Genomic DNA, 27,068 nt, shown 5'->3' with positions numbered 1-27,068 from the left:
AGTAAATTCTGTTGCCAATCTAGGCGAATAGTCATAGCTATTACAAATGAATAAATCTTAAGAGCAACACAGAGCAATTAGAGCAACGCAAAGAAAAATGTACACTAGAATTTTCTGCGGTTTCATTTAACAAATCAGTAAAAACAAAGAAAACAGCCTAGGTGAAGAGACTCTCACACAAAAGTTTGTTGGTTTGGGTATAAAATACCCCAAAAGTTCACAAGACAGGGAGAGGTAAACGGCTGGTAGTAGTGACATGTGGTATATGCGGAGAGGGGAGAAAATGGAGAGCAGAGGGAACTCTGGGAGAAAGTGGGAAACGTCAGCTTTAGAAATCCCAGCGAAGGTTACACAGATATGTCAACTACACCATCCATTCCTCAGATGACCACTTTCTAGACAACCACTTATATTTGCTACTCGGTTCCATACGAATGTCTTAACGACTGAAGTAAAATCTAAGAATGACCATGAAAAATACTGCCTGACATTAAGTTCCCAATCTATTCCTGAAGTCATTGCTCCATACTCTCACTCCTAAATATGCCAATGTAACTCCCTGCTCTCTGTGAGCGCTCCACCTGCTCTAGCTTTGAAACAGCGGCTAACGGAACATGTTAGATTGCGTGGAGAAACACCAAATTCACCTCTGGGCTGTGCCTCTGATAGCTTTCTTTTGTTTCAGGTACTTTTCTCTTTTCCTCCCTTTTCACTTTCACTTTCAACTAAAACAAAAAGTCCATGTCTATCACGTCATGAATGGATGAAGAAATGTGGTGTATCCATACAATGGAAGGTAACTTGGCTATAAAAAAGAACTACGTACTGATAGGTGTTACAAAATAGACAAAGCTTGAATACACTTTGCCAAATAGAAAGAGCCCTTGATCAAAAGCCCAGGTTACACAAAATGTCCAGCATAAGGAAATAGATAGAAATATTAAGATTTTCCTGAGGCTGGTGACGTTGGGAAGGGTTCAGGATATCTAAAGGTATTACCTTTACGTATACACACTTCTTTTTAAGATGATGTTCCACAATTGACTGTAGTACAAGTTGTACAATCTTTAATTTACTAAGGCCACTATATTGCACACTTTAAATGATAAAATCGAACAGCATGCTACTCCCCCCCAAAAGTTGTTATAAAACAAATAAAAGTGCCCCTTTTTAGTTTAAATATCTATTTTTACTGATGTAATATAATCCCTAAGAATTAAATGAAGAAAAAATCCAAGCTATATAATGTTCTATGCATATAGTACATACACACACAAGCTTCAAAATTTTTCTTTGTCCGCTCAAACATAATTTATTTTTAATGATGACGTAAAGAAGCCCGTGGATAAATGACCACATTTACATTGTTGTTTCTTGTGTGTGTGTGTGTGTGTGTGTGTTCACAAGCTTCAAAATTTCTGGAAAAATTAATAGATAATGGAATTTTTTCCACAGCCCTTTAAAGCCTCCTTGTATTTAATATAATTAATTTTATAATCTATTAAATCTATTTATATATTAAATATATCATATATACACACACAGAAAAAACCTATATACATACACACATTTACGCATATAAGATGTTCTACTATCCACTCTACAGCTTCCTTGAATTTTTTATAAGTCGCCTAACATTTTTCCAGATTCTATTTAATGGTGAAAAGACAAACACGGGACTGAATTACTCAGACAACTTACGAGCAAAGCCGAGTGAACGACAGAGGGGTTGGGATGGTCCATAAACAAAATAAGGCCAGGAAGACATCCCTGATCCTGGACAATGGCTCTTCTGTTTAACGGGTCTGCGGCTAGATCTCGTAGCTGGTTAACAACTGATAGAGCATCAGGTTCTTCATTCATGGTGGAAGAGGAAGAATTCATCTTCAATCCATACACTTGAATAAAATTTTAATCTCTGTAGAAAAAGTTTGCAAGATTAGCTCTAGACTGCTGTGGTATACTACAACATTTACTAAACAAGGGTCATAGCACCTTAAAAAAGATGCATGTAGTTCACCGAAAAACTTTAAAAATTGGCAACTTCATCGTTTCAGAGGAGCACAGTGAACATTAGAAACTCACTGAAGAAATCAAGTTAGCTATGTGTGCCCAATGTTTAAAGCACGCATGCCATCCTCAATGCTCCAAGAAGTTCCCTTTATGTATTGCTAAAACAAGGTCTTCAGAGTCTGTGCTTGCGACCTCCTCCCCTCTCCTTCTCAGAGTACGTCACGCTGCCAAGGCTCCAGTTCCTTCACTGAACTCTCTGAGCTGAAACAAGTGCCTTGGGGAGAAGTGGCTGACAACCTATTATCTATGGAAAAAACGCACACAGCATGTTGAGTCTGCAGAAGATACGATCTTCTAAGAAAAAGAACTATGTCAAAGTCCGTTAACAGGAGCTACGAAAGGGACCTGGGCCTAATGGAGTTTGGGGGATCACAAAGAACTGGACCTGACCGCAAGCCCAACACACCAGTCCATTTCTGAGTGTGCGCTACTCTCTGGCACCAGAGAGACTTGAGTATGGAAAGAAGAGGGTAGAATTTGGGATAATTCGGCTAACCCTCACTTGACAGATAAGCACACAGGCACAAAAGCCAGTCAGTGAAAACTAGTAAAACCTTCTTTACTACTGGACTTGACTCGATGGCAATGGTTTGGTTTTGATTTGGAAATTAGTGAGCAATCTTTGTTACTTTCCACACAATCATTTTAAATTCAGCAACTCTTTTTCCTATAAAAGTAAACAGAATATTTCAGAAAATGCAGCATGCTAAACATACAAAAGTTAGAGAAAGAGAGTATCAAGGAATATTCTGCATTTATGCAGAAAATTAAAAATAATGTTAGTCAATCGAGGTTCAACATATGTTCCTTTTAGGAAGAATAAAAAGATATTAAATACTTTCCACAAATTAATAAGTTTCCCTATTGTTGCCTTTTCCCTAAGAGTTATTATATGTCAAAGGAGAAAAACACTAATTATCATTTAGATTTGTATTGCTTTATAACTATCTCGGTAGAAATTCGTAATGAATATGTTTAATGCAATTTCCGGAAAAACCCCAACTTGAGGAGAGAAAATGATATTCTGTCACTCCAGAGAGACTTTTAGAGCTACTTTGTGGGGAAAGGGTAATAAAGCAGAACTGGTTTTACCGTGTTTTGAAATGTACAAAACCGTAACGATGAAATGACGAACGTGGTGGGTCAGAGGCTGAATTCTCACCTTCCCTGCCGGAGGTCTGGGCTCGACACCCCGCTAACTAGCGGCAGTCCCCACATCGCTGACTATCAGCGGGGGCTTGCAGGTGGCTAGGATATTGAACAAGTCTACAAACTAGGAGGAAAAGCCCGGCAACAACTCCAAATTCCCTGCTAATGACAGTCCTACAGACGACATGTTCTCCTTGTACACGGGGTCCCAAGAGGCGGGGCTGACTCCACGGCGGCCAAAAGCATCATGCCGAGACCGCAGCTTTACTTAGTCCTGCTTAGGGGCAGGAGAGGAGGAGAGCTCGCTCACGGAAATGGCTTACAAGCATCAATACAAAAACAAAACCAAAACATTCCGGACTTGGACGCAGGCTCTACCATTTGTTAGCACTGCAATTTTAAGCCAATAAACACTCTTTGCCTCAGTTTCTTCATCTACAAATTTAAGGTCAATTATAAAATTATAAAAGCTACCAAATAGTTTACTGGCCAAATTAAATAGCAATAAACTAATGGGTCAGAATTGACTCAGTGGCAATTAACAAGTGATACATAACAAAAAATCAATCAATGTAGCAAAATTACTCAATAAATGGGAGTAACTTCTTAGCATGTTTAAAACCATTGCTGGGTGCTTCCTACTCACGATATCATGTGGCAAAAACAATCATACTCCACATAACATTCATGAACAATTGTTTTAAATTGTAGCAAATATAAATAAAGGTTTTACTAGAAGTGTTTCTATAGCCCTTGTGGCAGAGTTGTTGAATGCTTGGTTAGTAAGCGAATGGTATGCATCTGAACTCAGCAGACGCTCCATCAGAGAGCGATGTGGCAGTCTGCCTCCATAGAGATTACAGCCTGGGAAGTCCTATGGGGCAGTTCTATTCTAGCCACTAGTGCCCCTGTGCGTAGGAACTGCCTCAATGGCAAGGTGTTTTGGGGTGGCGGCACCAGGAACACACCGCCTGCTTTGGGGAGGATGTGATAGTCTGCGTCCATAAAGGCTTACAGCCTGACTAACCGGAGGGGAAATGCTACCGCTTCCTATGGGAATCAAGTTGACAGCAATGAGGTGCAATGGTTATCTGCTTGGTTGCAAACCAAAAGACAGGCAGCCCTAATTCACCAGTGGCTCCGAGAGTAAAAAATAACCATTGTCCCATACAAAGTACAGCCAAGTAAACCCTACAGGGTAATTCTACTCTGAACTACAGGATCGCTATGCATAAGAATTAACTCTATGGCTCACAAAAGCATTTCGCAGGTAATTTTTTCAAAATGGATACACAATAATTAGTGTTGCTGTTTGTTAAAAATTGTGATAAAAGGAAAACCAATAGACTGAATATGCAGAGATTGAGCGTAAGTGGTGTGGAGGCAGGTTATCTTTCTAAAACCTTGCCTTAAGAGTCGATTTCGACTCCTAGAGACCTTCACAGAACAAAGTAGAACTGCTCCATAGAAATGATTTCCAAGGTCCAAATATTTACAGAAGACAGCCACGTCCTTCTCCGGTGTAGTGGCTGATGGCTTAGAACTGCTAATCTTTTGGTTGCCAGTTCGCATTTAACCACTGTACCGATTCCCAAGTTGCCCTTTTTTTGCGTGGACTCCAAACGCATATTTCATTTACAGGACAGGGTAGCGCTGCCCCTACATATTTCCAAAGTTGTAAATCTTTAGGGAAGATGACTGCCTTGACTTTCTCTTCAAAGTAGTTTGTGGATTCAGTCAACCTGTCAGTTAGCAGCTCAACACTTAGTCTACTGCACCACCAAGCCTTCTAAATTACCCCTTAGATGCCCCTACTGACAGACTCCTGAAAGCATTTGTTTACAAACAAATATCCATGAATTTTATGTGACATCAATTCGAATCCTATCCAAATGGAACTTGCAAAACCAATGATTGGCTCAAAGGTTTGAAACAAGAGAAGTAGCTAAGAAATAGCTAAATAGCCATGTATTCTTGGTGAGGGCCTTTTGCATGCAATGCTTGTCTCAGAACTGAAGAGCTCACTCAAGGAATCTAACTTAGATAGCAATTCACTCTTCGAAGAGCAGTGGAAATGGCCTTGAAGTGTTATAACCCTTCTGCCCCCATGAGGTCAATAAAAGTGAAAACACTCATGACTTGCAATCATCAGAGCCCACTGATGAAGGAGGGCTCACATCAGGATCTGTGTCTAGACAAAGATCAGGAATACCACAAGGCATCAAAGATCCTAAAGTAAGAAGCAGAGGCAGAAGCTGAGGTCAAATACTGCCTTTACGACTGTGCACACCATGTACTTGAATCATAGTGACCCCAAGTGACAGAGTACAGCTGCTCCCACAGGGTTTCTTAAGTCTGTAACCATTCTGCAAGGAGTCCTGGTGACCGAGTGGGTATGAGGGGCTGCTAACCACAAGGTCAGCCATTGGAACCCACCAGCTGCACCGCAGCTTTGAGAAAGGCTTTCTGCTCCGGCAAAGACCTGCAGGAAACCCACAGGAGCAGTTCTATCCTGTCCTACAGGGTCACTATGTCTTAATGGTTGTGAGTTTTCTGTTAATCATTCTGCAAGCAGATTTCCTGGCCTTCCTTCCCAAGACTCTCAGAGTGGGTTCTAACTGCCCACCTATGTATGGGTTAGCACCTCAACCCCTGCACTACCAGTAGCGCTCACATCAAGGCAGAATCTGTACTTTACCTCCAAATTAAATAAGTTTCATATAAAAAGGAGAAAAACCCTATTGGCATTGAATTTCCTTTTCTTCTTTTACTATTCTTGACAATATCAAATTACTCTGGCATCCCTTTCCTAAGTACTGCATTGCCTGACTCCTATTAAATAAATCAATATTTCTGAGATGGCCAAAGTTCACATAGGAAGTCAGCTATGGAACAATTCAGAAAATGGATAGGCACATAAGACTAAGACTAGCTTCATTCCATGTATTAGACACATTCTATATTTTGTGTTAATTTATCAGTCTCGCACACAAAGTTGCTTGACAGAAGTGTTAGCCTTCAGAGGATGGAAAACAGCGCTTTCCAATGATACTAGCTCTAGACTCATTCTATCCTACCACTCTCCCCAAATTTGTCAGGCCTCAACATCATCTGGAACGTGCTGCTCTGAGCAATTCTGTGTCAGTCAATGTCTGCAAAAGAAAGTAAGCAAAAATACCTCTCTTCTCCCAACTTCTTCATCGACAATGAGTACTACATTAGATTCAAGACAAAATGTTTTCTAGTCAGAAGGGTGGGTCTGGGCGGTCTAAATATGTAAGAATAAGGTAGGATTACTTACTCTTCACTCAGACTCCTAAGTCCTACCTCAAGATAGAATATAAGACTTTGAGGGCAGAACATAAAACCTTATATTTCAATATGTATATTAGGTGATTTCTGGAACAAATATGAGCCATTAAAACTCTGATAGTCTATAAATCCATGCTCTTTAAATATGGTTATCAATCTCTGAATAGAACCCTAAGCATTAAGAGTCTAAAAGTAGGGTCTTTCTACTAATTACTGAGCAACAATTTAGGTAGCACATATACCCCATGCTTCCAAATGAACTAACTGGAAGCTTTTGATCAATGAAGCAAAATTGCGCGGGGGAAATTATAGCAGGGGATTCACCTGCACCAGCTATCAGCTTATTTGACATTTGTCTCAACTAGCTTCATTGTTTCTTTCTTAAACGAGAATACCTGATGCCTTACAAAATTCACTCACAGTCATCAAGCCGATTCAGACTTACAGCAACCCTGTAGGACAGAATAGAACGGCTGCTGTGGGTCTCTGACACTGTAACTCTTCACAGGAGTAGAAAGCCTCCTTTTTCTCCAGCCAACCCTGGTGGTTTCAATCTGCTTGACCTTATGATTAGCTGCCCAATGAGTTACCCACTATGCCACCGGGGATCCCAAGCCACTGATGAATGACCTTCAATATTCATGGCCATTGTAAGAATTTGGGCTGTTAAGCTAAAATACTACAATAATTAATAATAGATGATAGCCTCGCTAGAAATTGAGGAGGTTTAAAAATACTTTCTCCTTGCCTTCTAATTTCCAATTGTATTAGAACATGTGGATCTCTTGAACTTTTATTTTATTTCATTATAGGGCAACGAGTGATCTTCAAACTTTAAAAAGCATTCAGATTACCTAAGGGATCTACTGAGAAGCAGATTCTGATTCAGTAGGTGGGTGGGCTTATGCCTGACACGGGGCATCCAACAAGCAGTGGCCTATGCTGATGATGATGTGATACATGTAAGGGACCTGCAAATTAGGTAATGACTGAAAGATTTTCTTTCTTTCAGCCACAACTCAGATAGTAATTTAGCTATTGCACATCAAGAACTGCAGAGGACTCACATAAACTAAAACCTTACTCAAATAAGTAAAACGTTTACAGTGCATACGTGATTGATTCCTATCTGGCTCCTCTTACTAGTAACCGTTTGTAACTCTTTGAGATGTTACTTTTTTTTTTTGAGAAGTTACTTTTTTATAGCTTGTTTCCTCACATAAAATCAATGCTTCTCAGGATTGGAGAGTAAAAAAAAAAAGGAAGCGGGCTAATCTAATAAGGAGCCTGAGAAATATCAAACATGATATGCAGATATTTGACTCCCTGATGACTTCTATTCTGGCAGGAGTATTCTGCACTGCCCGAATTCATCAGCCCACAGAGTACCAGGGAAAGAGTTGCTAACGGCATGAATCTTTCTTCAGTCAAGCGAAACACAAAGATGTCTTCCTTTCCCTCTTCTGAGGTAGACAGGTGCAAAACTGGCCGAAAGTTACATACACAATCAACCTAAGTTCAAAGATTGAGGGAAGAAGCGTGATGGCACCTACCAATAATGCTTACAGTAAATTGGGATAATCAACTGTGAGATGGACAAGTACACAAAGCTACGGTTTTCAGGGCAGGCCTTCTAGTGCCCCGCAATGCTGGGTCCTGGGGGGGAAGCAGGAAAGGCCTTGACCGGATAGTCTCCGTCTGAGTGGTGGGGCCCTTCTCCGCGGCCTTGCCGGCTCCGCCGCTTTGTGCGGCGCCCGTGGAACTCACCTACCGCTGCAGCGCCTTAGGAATCCAGCGTCGGCCGCAGCATCGGGCCACAGCCGCCAGGGAAGCGGACGGCCCCCAGGGCTCGGAGATGGACGCACGGCTCGCAGCCGCGGCCTCGGGAACTGCAAGTGACCGGACTAACCTGCGGAGCCAAAGAGCGAAGGGAGCCGGGGGAATGCGCGCTGCATTCTCTCCCAGTGACCCTGCCACTTACGTCAGTTTTCCTCCCTTATTGGCCAATCCGGATGCTAACGTAGAATTGATATGTCCAATCGGGCAAAAGCTTCTTGAACTAAGGCGCTCATTGGTCAGCTAGAGAGATACGCAAAATATTGAACTCACAGGTCCAATGAGGAACAAGAAACACTGACTTGAACCCAGCGACTCGCCGTCCACCGGTAGTTTGCAAAAGAAGTAATCTTCTAGCTGAGGAACTACAGCACTTTCCTGACTACAACTCCCAGCATTCCAAGGACGAAAGAACTTTATCCCACCTGCATTTAGAAATTCAAACGGGCTGTTTCTTTACTACTGACTCTTCGCTTCGAAGAAGCTTTCGTAGTTTATAGTCATTGAACTTTCCCCCCCATTTTTTTTAATGAATGGGTCTTCAGTCCTTGGTGCAAATTCAACAAGTGTGAAAGCCGCAAAGTACGGTTGTTTGGGAAAGAATTTTTCCTCTTAAGGGATTTCTCTTTATAGAATTTTCTTACATTTAGCATGAAGGTTTTTTTTCTTTCTAATATTATGTTTCATTTAGTTTGACAAAGATTTTTGTACTTGTTTTACTGATAATAGTTGTTCATGTGTCCGTGACTGTTTCTTGTTGGGGATTTCTCTAAATACAAAAATATGTTCTTCATTGTGCAGGCTAAATTTCTGAAGGAAAAACAACTGTCGGTTTTGTTGTTCTTGTTTATTTTCTCACGCAGTCGTCCCAATAAACAGATACTCGGTTCTCTGATTTGTGTCATCTAACTCATATTAAATTGAAGTAAAGTCAGAAATACTTCCATTGGGAACCGTGTGTTGATAGAAATAAATTTCCTGGACTATGTCTCTGAGGCTTTGATTCCCAACTGAATTTCCCTGAATCACCTCAATTTCTTTGCAGTCTTTGGTTATACTTGTCTTCCGTGGAATCAAGAAGAAAATAGGAGCAAAATAAAAGAATAAAATTACTGTTCCTACTGTCCCACACATTTCCTACTCCTTTTTTATCCTACTCTTTGAACAACAGCATAAACAAGTCTGGCATGGTTTCATTTCTCAAAACCATGAGAGGGAGCGGTGCTTTATAAACATTGAGTCTAAAACAAAAGAAAGAAACATCGGTGACACATAATATGCAATGCCTGAATCACCAGCTTCATTTGTAACAACCTGCTGTTGGAATTGGTTAAAAATAAAATAAAATATACGAGCTGTAAAACAGTAAATATAAAAAGTCCAAAGGGCATAGTCAGCTTAACTCATTAAAATTTCGGGGGGGCGTGGTTTGTGAGGGGGAGGGAAATCATAAAATGTATAAGCTATAAAATAGCATCAGAAGTTCAGAGGGAACAGTCCCAATAAACAGCACTTTGGGCTGAGCAGATGAAATTAGGTACTTTCGGTATTGGTAATAGAAACAACGAACGGCTCATTAACTTGGAATAGTATGCTTGCTATTTTTTGCTAAGTAAAATTGTTAGGAAAAAAACACTTGGGATTTTCCCAATTAGTAAATGATGACATAGGTTCTGGCATTGTCCAGAATATATATGCAGTCGAGTGTGTGTCCTTTGAAGGTTCACAATCTAAAATATAATCTTGTTTCCACTATTAAAAGTAATGATTAGACTAATTTCTCCTGCCGAAATGCCCTTAGGAAGAGTAGCAAAACTCAGGAGATAGAGTCATAAAATATAGTCATAAAAGTGCCTACACACTTTTGGATTACAAGCTACCGGCACTTTTAAAAAGGTTCTTAAGATTTTTATTATCATATTTTAAAATGTGTAAATTTAATCCAGTAAAGGAGCCTTGGTTGCATGGTGGTTATACGTTTGGTTACTAATCATAAGGTCAGCAGTTGAGAACCACCAGCTGCTCCACAGGAGACAGATGTTCCACTCTGACAGAGCAGACAGACGTTCCACTTTGAGTTAGTCTCTGAAACCAACAGGGGCAGTTCTTCCCTGTCTTACAGGGTCGATGTGAGTCAGTACTGACCTGATGGCAGTGAGTAAAGTTAAACTACCTGCCTTTATAAGTCATCACTCATTCTTAAGCCTCAGATAGCTTGCTACAGGACACACCTGGAACGTTCCGTTTCTCAATGGGTTACTTAAGACATGAGAGGTTTACTTCATTCAGCTATATAACAATCACTTTTTGAACATATACAGTGTGCCAAAGACTGCTTTAGTTATGGATTCAATAAGGAAAAACATAATCCCTGTCCTCAAGGAGTTCATGATATGGTGTAGTGATCTCTGAAGCCTTTCTATCAAGCATTTCTTTTGTTGTTAGCTACCATCAGTTCAGTTCCTACTCAAAGCTACTCAATGCACAACAGAATGAAACACTGCTGTTCAATACTCTAAAGAGGTCTTGTGCATTAGATTTACCTAATGCAATGTGTCTTTTGCTCTCTTGACTGTCTCTTCCATGGGCATTGATTGTAGATCCAAGCAAGACAAAATCCTTGATAACTTCAAGCTTTTCTCCATTATCATGATGTTACCTATTGGCCCATTCATGAGGATTTTGGCCTTCTTTATATGAAGTTGTAATCCATACTGAAGGCTGCAATCCTTGACCTTCATCAGCAAGTATTTTAGATCCTCTTCACTTTCAGCAGGCAATGTTGTGTTATCTGCATATCTCAGGTTGTTAATACGCCTTCTGCCAATCCTGAAGCCACATTCTTCTTCATATAATCCAGCTTCTCTAATGATTGGCTCAGCACACAGATTGAGAGGATACAACCCTGGCGCACACCTTTCCCAATTTTAAACCATGCAATATGCCTTTTTTTTCTGTTTTCACAACTGTCTCTTGATCCATGTACAAGTTCCGCAGAAGCACAATGAAGTGTTCTGGAATCCCCATGGCTCTCCAGGTTCTCCATACTTTTTATGATCCATCCAGTCAAATGTCTTGTCATAATCAACAAAACACAATTAAACATTTTCCTGGTTGAGGTAATTAGTTTATTGTGCCAACCTGACCTATAAACACATGTGGGGTTAATTGAAAGGCAGAGGGATAAATGGCTCTGTGAGCCTCCCCTTTCTAGTTCTCAGCTCTCTTGCTGTCTGATGGTCAGACCAGGGAGCAGCTGCCTTAGCCAGATCCCTACTTCAGCTGGCAAGACTTCACTTCCTGCAAGACATCCCCTAGGAGAAGCCACATGGACCTACCCCAATGCAGTCCTGGGTGCTGGAGCAGCTGTGTGGAGACCTTTGCCAGCGCTGAGATGCTTACATGTTCACTGATTCGACTTTCTTCCTGCAGTCGGGGTCACAGTATGTGTTTTTTGAGATGGAGGAGGACTTTGTGGATTGGTGTCGGACATATGCGTTAATGTTGGATTTGTGGGTTTGGGCAGCACTGTGTTGGGATGTTTTCTTGATGTGCACTTTACCTTTATATAAAGCTCACTCTTATTACATGAGTTTCTGTAGATTTGTTTCTCTAACATACCCAGACTAACACAATGGTATTCTCTGCTTTCAGCAAACATGCACCTGATATCAGCTATGATATCCCTTGTTCCATGTCCTCTTCTGAATCCGGACTGAACCTCTGGCAGCTCCCTGTCAATGTACTGCTGCAACTGTTGTTGGATGATCTTCAGCAAGATTTTACCTGCATGTGTGGCATAACTGTTATGCATTGGGCTGCAATCTGCATGGTCCACAGTGTGATACCAGCAGCCGCTCAGCGGGAGAAAGATGGGGCTTTCGTTCCAGTAAGCATGGAAAGTCTTGGAAACTCTCAGGGATAGTTCTACCCTGTCCTATAGAGTCATTATGAGTTGGCACCAACTCTATGGCAGTGAGTAGTCTGTAATATCAATGATTCTGTTCTATAGCATTCTGTTGGGTCACCTTTCTTTGGAATGGGTACAAATATGTCTATTCCAGTCAGTTGGACAAGTAGCTGTCTTCCAAACTTCCTGGCATAGATAAGTAAGTGCTTCCAGTACTTCATCAGCTTGTTGAGACATTTCAACTGGTATTCCATCAATGCCTGAAGCCTTGTTTGGGTCTGATGTCTTCAGTGCAGCTTAAAGTTCTTCCCCCCCGCACCATTGGTTCTCCCTCATATACTGCTTCCTGAAATGGTGGAATGTCGACTAGTTCACTCTGTATTCTTTCCACCTTGTTTTGCTGCTTCCTGCATCATTCAATATATTGCCCCGGGCATCTTCCAATAATGCAACTCAAAGTTTGATTTTTTTTTGAGGTCTTTCGGTTTAAGATATGCTGAGCATTTTCTTCTTTTTTGATTTTCTAAACCTAGGTCTTTGAACATTTCATTATATTTGGCCTTCTCTTCTCTAACTTCTTTGAGATTTTCTATTCAGTTCCTTGCCTTCAGCATTTCTTCCATTTGCTTCAGCTACTCAACAATTAACAGCAAGTTTCAGAGTCTCTTCTGACATCCACTTTCATCTTTTCTTTTTTCCAGTCTTTGTAATGACCTTTCTTTCTTCATGGATGTTCTTGATGTCCTCCCACCCCTCATCAGGTCTTCTGTCATTGATGTGTAATGCAGCAAATCTGTTCCAGAGATGTTTTCAAAATTCAGGTGGGATAGGCTCAAGGCCATATTTGGTTTTCATGGACTTGTTTTAGTTTTCTTCAATTTTAACCCTGAACTAACCTGTGAGAAACTGTATGTTACACAGTCAGCCCCTAACCTGGTTTCAGATGCTGATATTGAGCTTTTCATTGTCTCAGCCCCCAGATGTCTAGTCACCTTTTGTGTTGTTGGAAAAAGGTATTTGCTTTGAACAAGTCATTGGTTTTGCAAATTTTCTATCGTGAGATCTCCAGCTTAATTTCTATCATCAACCCATATTTTTCAACCATTGTTCCTGCTTCTTTGTTCAACATTTGCATTCCAATCATCACCAATAATTATCAATGCATTTTGATTGCATGTTTGATTTCAGACGGAAATCATTGGTAGAATTCTGCAGTTTCTACTTTACTAGCTTTTACTAGCTTTTGTGGTTGGGACACAAATTTGAATTAGTTGTATTGATTGGATTTCCTTGAAGGCCGTTAGATATAAGTCTATCATAGACAGCATTATGCTTCAAGATTGATTTGGAAATGTCCATTCTGACAATGAATGCAACACTGTTCTTGATTGTGTTATTCCCTGTATAGTAAATCATATGATTTCCTGATAGAAAATGATCAACACCTGTCCATTTCTGCTAATTCCTAGGATATTGTGATCTTTGTACATCCCATTTCATTTTTGACAACTTCCAACTGTCCTAGAATCATACTTCTCACATTCCGAGTTCTGATAATTAGCAGATTTTTGCAGCTGTTTCTCCTTACCCTAAGAAGTGTCCCATCAGCCTCCTTAGTCACATTTCAAGTTCCCTTCAATCCGAAGGGCTCATCCTCTGGCACTATCTCAGACAGTGTTCTGCTTCCACTCGTTAGGCCTGCAGTATCTGAGCATGTTTCAAAGCGATGTGTGCAGTTTTCAGCAGCTTCTTCCTCTGGGTGAGCAGTGATTCCTTCTTCATTGTCTATTTAGTCTGGAAGTTCTACTGAAATCCACCACACATCATACACCAATTCTATAACTGTACTTTAAAACTATTATGTCAATAATATAACATGTCAAAATAGAAAATTTTAAGAGATGAGAAATAACAATCAGAACTTCTAGCTATCCACCTAAATGAAGATAAAATTGGATCCATTTATTTCATCCTTAAAAAAATACACCAACCACATAATTTATAAATTGTCAAGGGTTCATGAGGGAGGGGAGAGTGGGCAGGGAGGGGAAAATTGAGTAGCTGATGCCAGGGGCTTAGGTGGAGAGCAAATGTTTTGGGAATGATGAGGGCAATGAATGTACAAATGGGCTTTGAATTTGTGTCTCTAGTCAACCCAGACTGACACAATGGGCAATATTCAAAAGTGATTATAAATAGAAAAATAATAAACAACCCTGTGGAAACAGGAGGAAGAATATAAATGAACATTTAATAAAGAGAAAATCGATTTTGGAGCATAATTTAAAGGCATTTGTAATAATGGAAATGCAAATCGATATCAAAATGAGAATAATTAATTATGATCAGACTAGAAAACTCCAAATGATAAACTGTTGCTGGCAGACATTTCTCACACCTTGATATGGAAATGTAAATTATGACAGCCTTTTAAAGAACAAAATAAATTATTAAAATTTAACATCTGGTACATATGAGGGCTGGAAGCACAGGGAATCCAGGGTGGATGATACCTTCAGGACCAAGGGTGTGAGAGGCGATGCTGGGAGAGTGGAGGGTGAGTGGGTTGGAAAGGGGGAACTGATTACAAGGATCCACATGTGACCTCCTCCCTGGGAGAGGGACGGCAGAGAAGGGGGGGAAGGGAGACTCCGGATAGGGCAAGATATGACAAAATAACGATGTATAAATTACCAAGGGCACATGAGGGAGAGGGGAGCGGGGAGGGAGGGGAGAAAAAAAAAGAGGATCTGATGCAAAGGGCTTAAGTGGAGAGCAAATGCTTTGAGAATGATTGGGGCAGGGAATGTATGGATGTGCTTTATACAATTGATGTATGTATATGTATGGATTGTGATGACTTGTATGAGTCCCTACTAAAATGTAAAAAAAGAAAAGAGGAGAAAAAAATGATTAGGGCAAAGAATGTACAGATGTGCTTTATACAATTGATGTATGTATATGTATGGACTGTGATAAGAGTTGTATGAGCCCCTAATAAATTGTTTAAAAAATAAAACATCTCCTTTTGCCTAGCAATCCCATTCTCAAAAATCAATAATAGGGATAGGGCAGAGGTTGTACACAGCTGCATATGGAAGCTGGAGGCACAGGGAATCCAGGGTGGATGATACCTTCAGGACCAGGGGTGTGAAGGGCGATGCTGGGAGAGTGGAGGGTGAGTGGGTTGGAAAGGGGGAACTGATCACAAGGATTCACATGTGAACTCCTCCCTGGGAGAGGGACGGCAGAGAAGGCGGGGAAGGGAGACTCCGGATAGGGCAAGATATGACAAAATAACAATCTATAAATTATCAAGGGCTCCTAAGGGAGGGGGAAGCGGGGAGGGAGGGGAAAAAAAAAAGAGGACCTGATGCAGAGGGCTTAAGTGGAGAGCAAATGCTTTGAAAATGATCAGGGCAAAATGATCAGGATGTGCTTTATACAATTGATGTATGTATATGTATGGATTGTGATAAGAGTTGTATGAGCCCCTAATAAAGAATTGTACAAGCAAAAAAATGAATATTTTGACTTGAGGCAGAATCTGTCCTTTTCCTTAGTGAAAAGCTATTTTCAAATTTTACCTTTGATCCAATTCATAAATACCTTAAAAAGTAACGAGGGTTATTTTGGTATGGTAATATTTTTCTAAAACATTTAAATGTGATGTTTCATTTTGTGGCATTTATTTAGGAATAGTACATTAGGGCATGGTAAATGGAACTTTCTGGTCTTTAGATTCCTTTATTTTCATTTACTTTCTATTGTCTAAAATTTGAGTTAAGAATAAGCTTGTGTTTTTTTTATTTTTGTCCCAAGAATGCTCATTTATTTAGAGTTTACGTTAAAACATGACAGGTACATGACCTGTCTTTTTAAAAACCGATGTATGTCTATGTATGGATTGTGATAAGAGTTGTATGAGTCCTTAATAAAATGTTTTAATAAATAAAGAAAAAATCAATAATAGAAAGTACCAGAATATGGAACATTGAGATATTTATTCGAGCATTGTTCATGTAATTGTTAAAACAATGAAAACAAATTCAATGCCGATGCGTCCATTTTGACTCCTAGCAACCCTATAGGACAGGATAGAACTACCCCTGTGAGTTTCCAAGACAGCAAGTCTTTGCAGGATTAAAAGGCCTCTCTTTCTTTCTTTCTCCTGCACATTATTCATTATTGTTAGGGCCAGCAAGTTCTTTCCAACGCACAGCCGTCCTGTGCACAACTGAGGGAAACACTGCCCGGGCTCGGGCCAACCTGACAGCTACTGCTGCATTTTACCTCATCGTTGCAGACATCCTGTCAACCCATCTCCTCCATCGTTGTTGGCAGGTGACACCGAGTTGGTTCCAACTCGTAGAGTCCCTAGGGACAACAGAGGGAAATGCTGCCTGGTCCTGCCTTCGACACACCATTGTTGTGAGCCCACTGGTGCAGCCACTATGTCACTGCATCTCGTCAAGGGGCTTCCTCTTTTTCACTGCCTTTCTACTTTATCAAGCATGAAGTCCTTTGCCAGGGACTGGCCTCTCCTGACAGGATGTCCAAAGATAGGAGATCAAGTTTTGCCATCCTTGCCTCTAAGAAGCATTCTGTCTGTACTTCTTCTGAGACAAGTCTGTCTGTTCTTTAGGCAGTCCATGGTACTTTCAATAATATTGGCCAGAACCATAATTCAAATATACCAATCATTCTGTGGTCTTCTTTGTTCATTGTTCATAGTGGCAACAAAAACACAGAAGGTGAATCAATGTGGAATGCCTTATGATACACCTAGAAGCCCTGGGTGTAACCTTTAACGAAATAGAAATTAGACCTGGAGAAGAAGATGTGGAGAAATTTCAACAATGGTAAATGATAAAAGTAAGATGTTGGAAAAGGTATATAATGATCCTGTATTTTGAAACAGTAATGAAAAATTCCTACAAACGTTTATTTAAGTACATACACAGGGGCTTCAATGAGTCCATGGGAAAATTCGGTGATCTGAATTCAACTTCTCAATAAGCTTTCTGAAGTTCGTGAACCTTTGTCCCGCGGAGTGGCTGGTGGTTTCCATCTGCTCACCTTGCCATTAGCAGCCCAGTGCATAACCACTCCGCTACCAGGCTCCCTTCTCCCGAGTCTTTACGTTACTGGTGGACAAGGAAGACACATAAGAAGACAGGATCTAGGTTTCCAGCATCTATTACCTGAAAAGATAGGATTGGACCTAGGAACATAAGAGCCAACCACACAAAGAAAAGTGAAAACATAAAATTTTACAAGAGGTGATGATACAGGTTCATACATATCAGGCTAAATTTATAATCAGGTAAAATCATAAATGTACATTCAATAAAATATATATCCAAATAGCAAGAGTTTGGCTATAAAACAGATACCATGCCACCCACTGCTAATTTTTTAAATAATCATTTTATTAAGGGCTCATACAACTCGTTTCGCAATACGTACATACATCATTTGCGTCCAGCACATTTGTACGTATGTTGCCATCATCATTCTCAAAACACCTGCTTTCTACTTGAGCTCTTGGTATCAGTTCATTTTCCCCTCCCTCCCCGCTCTCCCCTCCTCCTTGATAATTTATAAATAATTATTATTTTATCATATCTTACACCATCCAACGTCTCCCTCACCCAGTTCTCTGCTGTCCATCTTCCAGGGAAGAGGTTATATGTAGACCTTGTCATCTGTTCCCCCTTTCTCCCTCACCCTCCCTCTACCCTCCTGATATCACCACTCTCACCACTGATCCTGAGGGGTTCATCTGTCCTGGCTTCCCTGTATTTCCAGTTCCTATGTGTGCCAGTGTACATCCTCTGGTAGCCGGTTATGTGAGGGAGAATTGTGATCATGATAGTGGGGGGGCGGGGAGGAAGCATTCAAGAACTAGAGGAAAATTGTATGTTCCATCATTGCTACTCTGCACTCTGACTGGCTCCTCACCTCCCACCCACTGCTATTTTTGATAGCAACTTATAGTGACCCTGTAGGGCAGACAGACTAGAGCTACTGCCCCCTAAGGTTCCCAAGGCAATAACCTGTAGGGAAGCAGACTACCACATCTTTCTCCCCCGGAGTAGCAGTGGGTTCCAATAACCAGCTGATCAGTCAGCAGTGTAGGGCTTTACATACCACGCAACCAGGGCTCTTTAGAGGGCAAGCCAAACCCACTGTGAGTGAGTTGTTTCCAACTCACAGTGACCCCCCACAGGGCCTCAGAGGCTGTCCATCTTGAAGAGCCCAGACAGCCCCATCTTTCTCTGTGGGGTACTCAGGCCAATGCTGACCTGACAGTGCCACGAGGGCTCTCTTTTTATTGGGCAAAGGAGTGTTTTAAATTCAGTTCTAGGGAAATACTTTTGGGGGTGACAAACTTGAGAAAAAAGCAGATTAAGTATGAGGAGGATATATGAGGTAAGGCAAGGAAATGGGGGGTGGGGAATGATATTCAGTGGGCCCTCTTTAGGGACGTGTGATTTTACTCAAAAAAGCAACATGTGCAATATGCAGCTAATGGTAAATCTGACTGTGACCACTTACTGAATGCGTATCTTTGGGATCATTCCCTGGCTCCTGGGAGCCTAGGGTTATAGCCCCTGCCTCCTAAGACTGACGTGGGGATTACTGTATATACTCGAGTATAAACCAACCCAAATATCAGCCGAGGCACTTAATTTTACTACAAAAACTGCATTAAAAATGTGCTGAAAAGACTCGGCTTATACACGAGTATGTACGGTACATACAAGAATGCAGGGGCACACACATAGCCCAGTGTTTAGAAATGGTTTACGAATGTAAATGCAGCCCCACACCTCTGAATAAAACTATAGGCTCCACAGGAAAGATCAGATAAAGGAAACTTTCTTAGACATAGTCAAACACCTTGAGGGAACAAGTTTCTGGGCCTGGGAGACCAGGGCATCAGTCTCTGGAAACACCCAGGTGTGGGAACCAGAAGGATTTCTCCCAAACTGTCTCTCCCAAATATATGCCAAAGGTAGCTGCTTGCAAATGACTATACACTTGGAGGTCATCAGGAGTAGGTCAGGGGTCATTCTCCCTAAGAGCTATCAGCCATCTAGAGCAAGCAGACACCACTGTTTATCCCCCAACAAGTAGGGTCCACTCCCTTCTGATAAGGATAGTAGTTGTCTGTTTCCTTGTAGAAGACCCCAGAGAGGTCAAACCCGTCCAAGGATGACCAAGGCTAGGCTTCCATCCTAAATCTAGGATCCGCCCATCTTGTCACATGTATACCCCCAACCCCTCCTCTTCCTATTACCTGTATTTCCCTCGGCCACCCCCTCTCATTACTGTATTACCTATAGCACAGCCTACCTGTGATGTATGTTCTCACCTGTAATTAGGGGCTTGCATGTCCCCAAAGAAGATAAAAGTCTTGGCTAGCATTAAAGATCTCTCTCTCCCTCCACGTGGACCACCAAGTGGGGCTGAAGTGAGCATGTTACTATGAATCATGTCTGACTCCATTTATTTCTATTTTTTTTATCTCTCATGCTCTCTATAACCTTACTATGATCTTTACTTATCGCTTATAATCACCTGCCGGAACCATCGTGATGTGTTAGGGGCTGGCTTCCCAACACCCAGGTAGATTGGCATAGCACAGTGGTCCAATGGACTAATTGAGCTCTGCAACCCTGAGATCAGAAGAGCTAGCTTGTGTCTGGCTATTACTACCAGGTACTCTGAAAAGGATCCCATTTGGAGGACTGGGGTAGATTCAGAGAAATATGTGGAACAGAACTCAAAATCATGAGAGACACCAGGTCGTAGAGAGACTGTTGTGACCCCAAGACTTGAGCCTTTGGGTCAGAAACTGAACTCATCTCCATGTTAGACTATTCAGCCATCTGAGAGCGGAAGGGCAGCATTTAGCCAGGGACAGAGTTCAGAAGAGGGGTTAGAAGCAGGAAACACAGGGAGAAAGTGGGATAAGCGGTGGTACATTGCGGGGAGTGCAGTGGATGAGTTGAATCAGAGTGTGTACAAAGTGTGGGATATAAAACTATGGTCTGCTCTGTAAACCTTCACCTAGTTGACAATAAAAGGTTCTTTAAAGAAAGATTAGATTAAAGCTAATTATAATGATTAAATTCACCAGTGACTCCTCTTACCTGAAAAAAGGACAAGGAGGGGTGGGGGTCAAAATAGGAAGAAAAAATCCATCACTGCCCACCTTTAAAGATCTTGAAGTCAATAGATTCACTCTTCTGAACATTAGGAAGTAAAGCGAGGGAATCAAGTCACACATTTAAGATGCCTTTTTATGTGACCTGTCCTTCAAGTTCACAAAATCATTGATTGGATAATATTTGAAAACTAGTCATAGTAAGCAACAAGCATTCAACCTGCTTTTCTCTAAGCAGGAGTCAGCTCATGAATTTAACAAGGCATAAAAAGGAAAAACAGCCAATCCCCATTTTGCATACCTTCAATGAGATCCTGGATCTAAGACACGATCACCAATAGTTGCTCATGCGACAAGGCAGAGGCACGAATGTCACATGGCTCCTGCAGGAGTGCACAGCACTACCTGTGAAATACTCGTGGCAAAAATTGAGCCCAAATCCCATGATACTGTTATAAAAGGGCATACAAGAATGTATTAAATGCCACCACAGAAGAGCAATCATCCTGAATATGGGACATTTTTACAGAACAAAAGTCTGTTTCTTCAACAACAACAACAACAACAACAAAAGAATCGGGGGTGGGGGGAAAGATTTGTAGATTAAAATAGAGGAGACATAGTTTCCAAATGTTACGTGTGGCTCTTTTTGGATACTGACCGAAAGAAACAACTAAAAAAAAATGTCTTTGTAAACTGATCTAAGAAGATAGTTTTACTGCACATAACATCCAAGTTTACGCAATAGTATATGATGAAATGAAAAGAGCTGGCAGTTCTCTGTTGGGCACCACGTTCATTTGTCCTGGTCAGATTATTATTAGATGCTTTAAACTTTCCCCTTTCGCTGGAACCCGCATGCACTGCTGTTGGACTGTAAGATGCTACAGCCACAGCGACAACGGTATGAGGTGCCCTTTACAGGCTGGACACACCTGCCATCCCTCTACTTGGGGCGCATCCCAGAGAAGCAAGAGCTGCACCACTCACAGATAAGTGAGGTGGCTTCCAAACGCGTGTGTGTGGGGGGGGAATAAAATGAAACAATCATGAACTTTGTCCACAAACTTTTTAAGTTCCCTCATGTGCACATGCATGTTCACTGCAGCGTTATTCACAATAGCAAAAAGATGGACACCGCCCCGATGGCCATCCGTGGGAGGATGAGTACATGAACCTTGGCGTATACACACAGATACCACCAAACATTAAAGACAAATGAAGAATCTGTAAAATGCCTCATCACATAGATGAACTGACGGGCACTATTATTAAAATAAAAAAACAAAAAAACTCACGGTTCTGGCTCATAGCAACCTTATGGGACAAAGTAGAACTGCCCCTTTAGATTTCTGAGACATCAAAGCTTTACAGTAGTAGACAGCCTCATCTTTCTCCCGCAGAGTAACTTGGTTGGTTCAAACCACTAACCCTGTGCTTAGCAGCTCAATGTGTAACCCACTATGCACCAGAATTCCTCCTGGGCAGTATTATACTGAGTGTAAGTAGCCACAGCAGGATGAATATTTTATGAGACCACGGTTATAAAAGGTCTGGAAGAGGTGTCCACACTAAAAGAAATACTCCTTGATGGCTACCAGAGTGGTAGGTTCTCTGGGCCAGCAAGGTCAATGACATAACGGAAGAAAATGTTCTACATCCTCCTTTCGTGAGCGGTGATTGGGGAAAAGCTCATGAATAACCACACATGGTGTAACCATGTGTCTGAAGGAGAGAAGAGTGAGGAAAGAGCAAAGGCACATGGAAACAATGTGTCCAACGGGCCACAAGAACATCACCCTGCAGGCTCCTGAGACCAGAAGTAGATGTTGTCAGGCTACCACGATCAACGGCTCTGAAAGGGATCACATTAGAAAGCCCTGGATAGAGCTAGAGAAAAATGTGGATCAAAACTCGAAATCATAAAAATACCAGGCTCACTGATCAGACACAGACGGGGGGAGGTATCTAACAGATTATGACCTTGAGAGCATGCTGTGGCCCAACTGCAAAGAATCCACCTATAAAGGGGACAGTGACACTTCTCAGAAGAATCAACAATTTGTGACCAAAAGGGCAGCATTTGCCCAAGGGCCCAGAAAAAGAGGAGGAATGGACACAGAGGGAGGAAGTGGGATAAATCATCTTAAATTGTAGAGGCTGCAATCAGCGAGATGAAATACAGTGTCCTGAGATCCATGACCACCCAGAAATGTCATTTAGACTATTCAACACATTTCATCCAATGGGGTTGGCATTAAACTTAAAAGAACTGGCTGAGACGTATGGGTATGTCTGTTCCTTGTCTTCCTAAACACTGGCCTCGACCACACGGGCTAGCTGCATGTCCTTCCTGCCTATTATTTACTGGGCTCTTATGATAAGGCAGGCATTGTCCTTCACATTTTATAAACGTTGCACAGCTGGCCCATGACTACCCTTTGAAGTGGCTGATGCTGACATCTCCAGGCCAGGAAAGCAGAACCAGGGAGAATGACTTGCTTACCAAGGCCAACAGGCTGCTCCGGAGTGGACACATTTTGACCACGGGCCTCTCTGACTCGGCAGGCCACACTTCTTCTGTGAGAGTGTGCTGCCTTGTCATCTATCAATATGAATATATGGGAACCTGACCCTTTTATTAAATTTCTACAAGGAAACAAGCGCATGACCACCTTTGTATAAATAATAGATGCTTTCTCCAGACCCTGGAGAAGGGCATCATGCTTGGTGGAGGGTTAGGTGAAAAAACCAGGAAGACTCTCAAGGAGAGAGACTTACCGAGGCTGCAGCAATGGGCGCACACAGGACTGATAGCGCTTCCTTCTGCCAACACAGGCTCACCATGCCTCAGAGCCAACTGGACGGCACATAACCACAGTAAACAGCGGATAATGGTTGTATCAATAAATGCTGGGGGGGGGCAATAGCTTTATTGGCCTGTAATTAATTCCCTCTTGGGAATTTGAAGGCACAGAACGATTACGTGTCTCTTTCTAGTCCACAGTGAATTAGGAATAAGAGAAAGCTCTCGTGTTTTCCTAGCTCTAGGCAGTAAATACTATATTTAGTAAATGAAGTTTCAGTTTTTCTGTATTCTGTCAAGAATTTGGGTAACGATTTCCAGGATCAAACATACTTTTAAAAACTATATATGTAATACTTTAAAATTATATATATGCGTGTGTGTATACATACCTTCTTCTAATATACCCAAATTAATTCATCTGTATAGCTTCTACAATGGTTTCCAAGCTTAGTTATGTAGGATATCACCTAAGATTTGGGCTAGGACCAGGGCGAGGGCTGGGTGGGGTCCTGAACACATGCACGTTTCAAGTAAGCGCCATTCATTTTGGGGAGATGACACTTAATCAGTTAAAATTTTATTAGTTATCTATTGCTGTGTAACAAGTAACTTCAAAAGCAAAGGGCTTAAACCAGTGGTTCTCGACCTTCCTAATGCCACAGCCCCTTAATACAGTTCCTCATGTTGTGGTCACCCCCCAACCATACAATTATTTTTGTTGCTGTTTCATAACTGTAATTTTGCTACTGCTATGAATCGTAATGTAAATATCTGATATGCAGGATGCATTTTCATGGTTACAAATTGAACATAATTAAAGCATAGTGATTAATCACAAAATAATATGTAATTATACATTGTGCAATATTTATTTCTAATTACAAATAAGTGAAATTTTGTTTTGAAGCATGGTGTAGCATGGGTAATGGTCTTCACGCTGGGTACTGGTACATGGGCATATCTGCATGTGGGTGGATCCACCTGGAGATGCATCGAGGAGCAGTGTCTCGGCTCTAAGACCATCAGAAATATGTGTTTTCTGATGGTCTTAGATGACCTCTGTGAAAGGGTCATTTGACTCCCCAAGGAGTCCCAACCCACAGGTTAAGAACTGCTGGCTTATACCAATAATTACCTTTTAACTCACAGTTTCCATTGATCAGGAACCAGGTGCAGCTTAGCTAGGTGCCTCTGGTTCAGGTCTCTCACAAGACTACAACCAAGGACAAGAAGAATCCCTGTCCATATCTGTAAGGCAGATGTTAGACATGCCTCCACACTCCATCTTTCTGTACCCTGTTCTCACACCACCCACCCTTCTCGAGGCACTCCTATTTCTCTGCTGTTTGAGAATTCAGATAGTCACACAAAACCCAGACAATACTCATGCTTAGGGTGGGGGGGGGGTGCACAGCGGTTACCAGGAAAACAGGTTATAACACGGCAAAGATGCAGTTCTTTTATCTGCAATGCTTCTTCTCAGCCGTGCTGGCATGCATGTCTCGCTGCTCCTTGAATTTTAAGCCACATGGTCCCTCAGCTTCTGCCTCTGTGAGTCAGGGTGCCCACCCACAGATCTGCCTTGCTGCCCCTCTACTCTCATGGTCTAGAATGCTGTGGTCCCTCCCCCACATTAGGCAGAGATCTCACACTTGCTCCCCTGATGGCTCTCTTTTCTTCATGGTCGTGGGATTCTGCTTCTGAGATGTTGCACTCTTGTATACCCATGGAAAGGCAATATGGATCAGTTCCCTGTATTAGTGTTTTACACACCCTGTTTGCAAGGTCCAACTAAAAAATTACTTCTGATGGGATCTTCTGAGCCAGCTAAACTCAAGGAGACAGATTAGTGCAGAAGGCTGGGACCACTATGTTTGGAGATTCTCAAGGGGTGGGGGGGGTGGACTTGATAGATATTTTTTAAGGATATAAGATGATCACGGAGACTTATTAAGTAGTTTTAATAGAGCTGAAATCTGCATTTGTGAGAAAAAGCCAGGAAAGTGGTACCAACGACATCTTCCCATGGAGACAATGTACTTGTTAAGTTTTCCAGGGTTGTCAAGGGCTGTCCTATAAAAATTCATTGGGAAATCTTACCCCATCTACCTAGCCCTTCAGATTACTTTTTGTTCCCCAAATAATAATCTCTCAAGGGTTCCAAAGTTGTTGTTTTGACACAGAAGAATTAAAACAAGACAAAACAAATGCAAACTCACTGCCATCCAATAAATTCCAACTCACAAGAGATCCTCTGGGGCAGGGTAGAACTGCCTCTGTGGGTTTCCAAAACAGTAACTCTTTACAGAACAGAAAGCCTCAGCTTTCTTGTGGGAGCAGCTAGTGGTTTCAAACTGCTGGCCTTGCAGATTGCACCCCAACATGGAACTACTACACCACCAGGGCCCCTAAAGGGGAAGGGTTTTTACTTATTTACTTTAATTTCACTGCCACCTAGTTGATGACAACTAATGGTGATGCTATTAACATAACCATTACTTGTAAACAAGACTCCTCCGCAGGGACTCATTAAGGGGAAGGTTAAAACAACAACAAACTCACTGCCATCCAGTCAATGCCAACTCATAGTGACCCGATAGGATAGGGTAGACCTTCCCATGTGAGCTTCCTGTAACTATGGGAGTAGAAAGCCATATGTTTCTCCTGCCGAGCAGCTGGTGATTTTGAACTAGTTATCACAGACCAATGTGTAATCACTACACCACCCTGGTTCCCTCAAGTAAGGGTTAGAGAGAAATACTGTTAGGTAGCTTAGCCTAGGGAATTGGGAAGTCCATTTACGCATGCCCAGGAGAGCCAGCATAGGACAAAACTGTCGGATGGGCGTTACACCTGGAGCAGCCCACATGGGCCAGGTGATTGCAATTCAGCCAATGGGCTCGACCTGGGGTCGTGCACCACGCCTCCCCCCCCCCCCCAAACCCTTGAAAAGGCAGGGACCGGAAGGGAGAGGGGCTTGTCTTGCTTGGGTGGTTTGGTCCTCTTCGTGGGAGGGGAGAGATCCTTGCGTGACCTGGGGCAGTCTCTGCCAGGCCGCATGGTTAAAGGAATCCTAATGGGTGCCACGTAAAACCTGAAAACTTCTTTTAACTCTCACTAACTTCACTTGGATCACGAGCCCGGCTTTGGCGTGAAATCTTTCTCGCGCGGAGCCAAGGACCGAGGCTGAAATCTAGTCCAGACGGAGAGAGAAACCTAACAATACCACCTTCAGAAATGTATCTATCAACATGGTGGATATGCTGAGGAATAATAGCCTCACCCTTTCATAATTTAAATGTAATATTTCTCATAGATATGTGTATATAAATATATAAAGCTAGTACTGTGAACTAGTACTGAGTTCACATGGCCATATGAGGATAAGTACGGAACGTATACTCAGTACTAGCTTTTCTCTACGGGCCTGGGAGGGGCTGATGCATGCTAGAAGTCCTGTACGACAAGCTTCATTAGCCTCATAGTAAATCTACCCTAGAATTAAGACAGAGGGAGGACAACTGGTCTTTGTGTGAAATGTTGTCCTTCCCCACATTCTCTTAGCTCAGACGTTCCAGCTCTGGCACCAAGCTTGAGCTCCATTATAACATTTGTTTTATCTAAACTAATTGTGCAATCGTGCTTGATCTCACTGAGGTTGAGGTTCAAGACTTTGAAAAAAATGTTTTTGTACTGTCATGGAGGATCCTCAACAAGCCTTTGTTGGGTAAATGAATTAAGACTCTTGCAGGAGGAAGGAAGCCCTCAGCAGGGAGACTTGGGCAACCTGTGGGCAGCTGAGT

General features: G+C 41.9%; 1 protein-coding gene across 1 annotated transcript in view; it reads right to left on the bottom strand.

The window, feature by feature from the left end:
- ARMC1 (armadillo repeat containing 1) overlaps positions 1–8,510 on the bottom strand; it is a 38,028-nt gene extending 29,518 nt beyond the window's left edge. The window contains exons 1-2 of the mRNA XM_075549629.1: positions 8,302–8,510; positions 1,702–1,918 (exon numbers count right to left, since the gene is read on the bottom strand). Of these exons, the coding sequence (XP_075405744.1) occupies positions 1,702–1,884 (183 nt within the window). The 5' untranslated portion in view covers positions 1,885–1,918; positions 8,302–8,510. The remainder of the gene's footprint in view (positions 1–1,701; positions 1,919–8,301) is intronic.
- Between the last annotated feature and the right edge of the window lie 18,558 nt (positions 8,511–27,068).

Source organism: Tenrec ecaudatus, chromosome 5 (assembly GCF_050624435.1).
Source record: "Tenrec ecaudatus isolate mTenEca1 chromosome 5, mTenEca1.hap1, whole genome shotgun sequence".
Lineage (NCBI taxonomy): Eukaryota > Metazoa > Chordata > Mammalia > Afrosoricida > Tenrecidae > Tenrec > Tenrec ecaudatus.
This window is presented reverse-complemented; position numbering and strand designations above follow the sequence as displayed.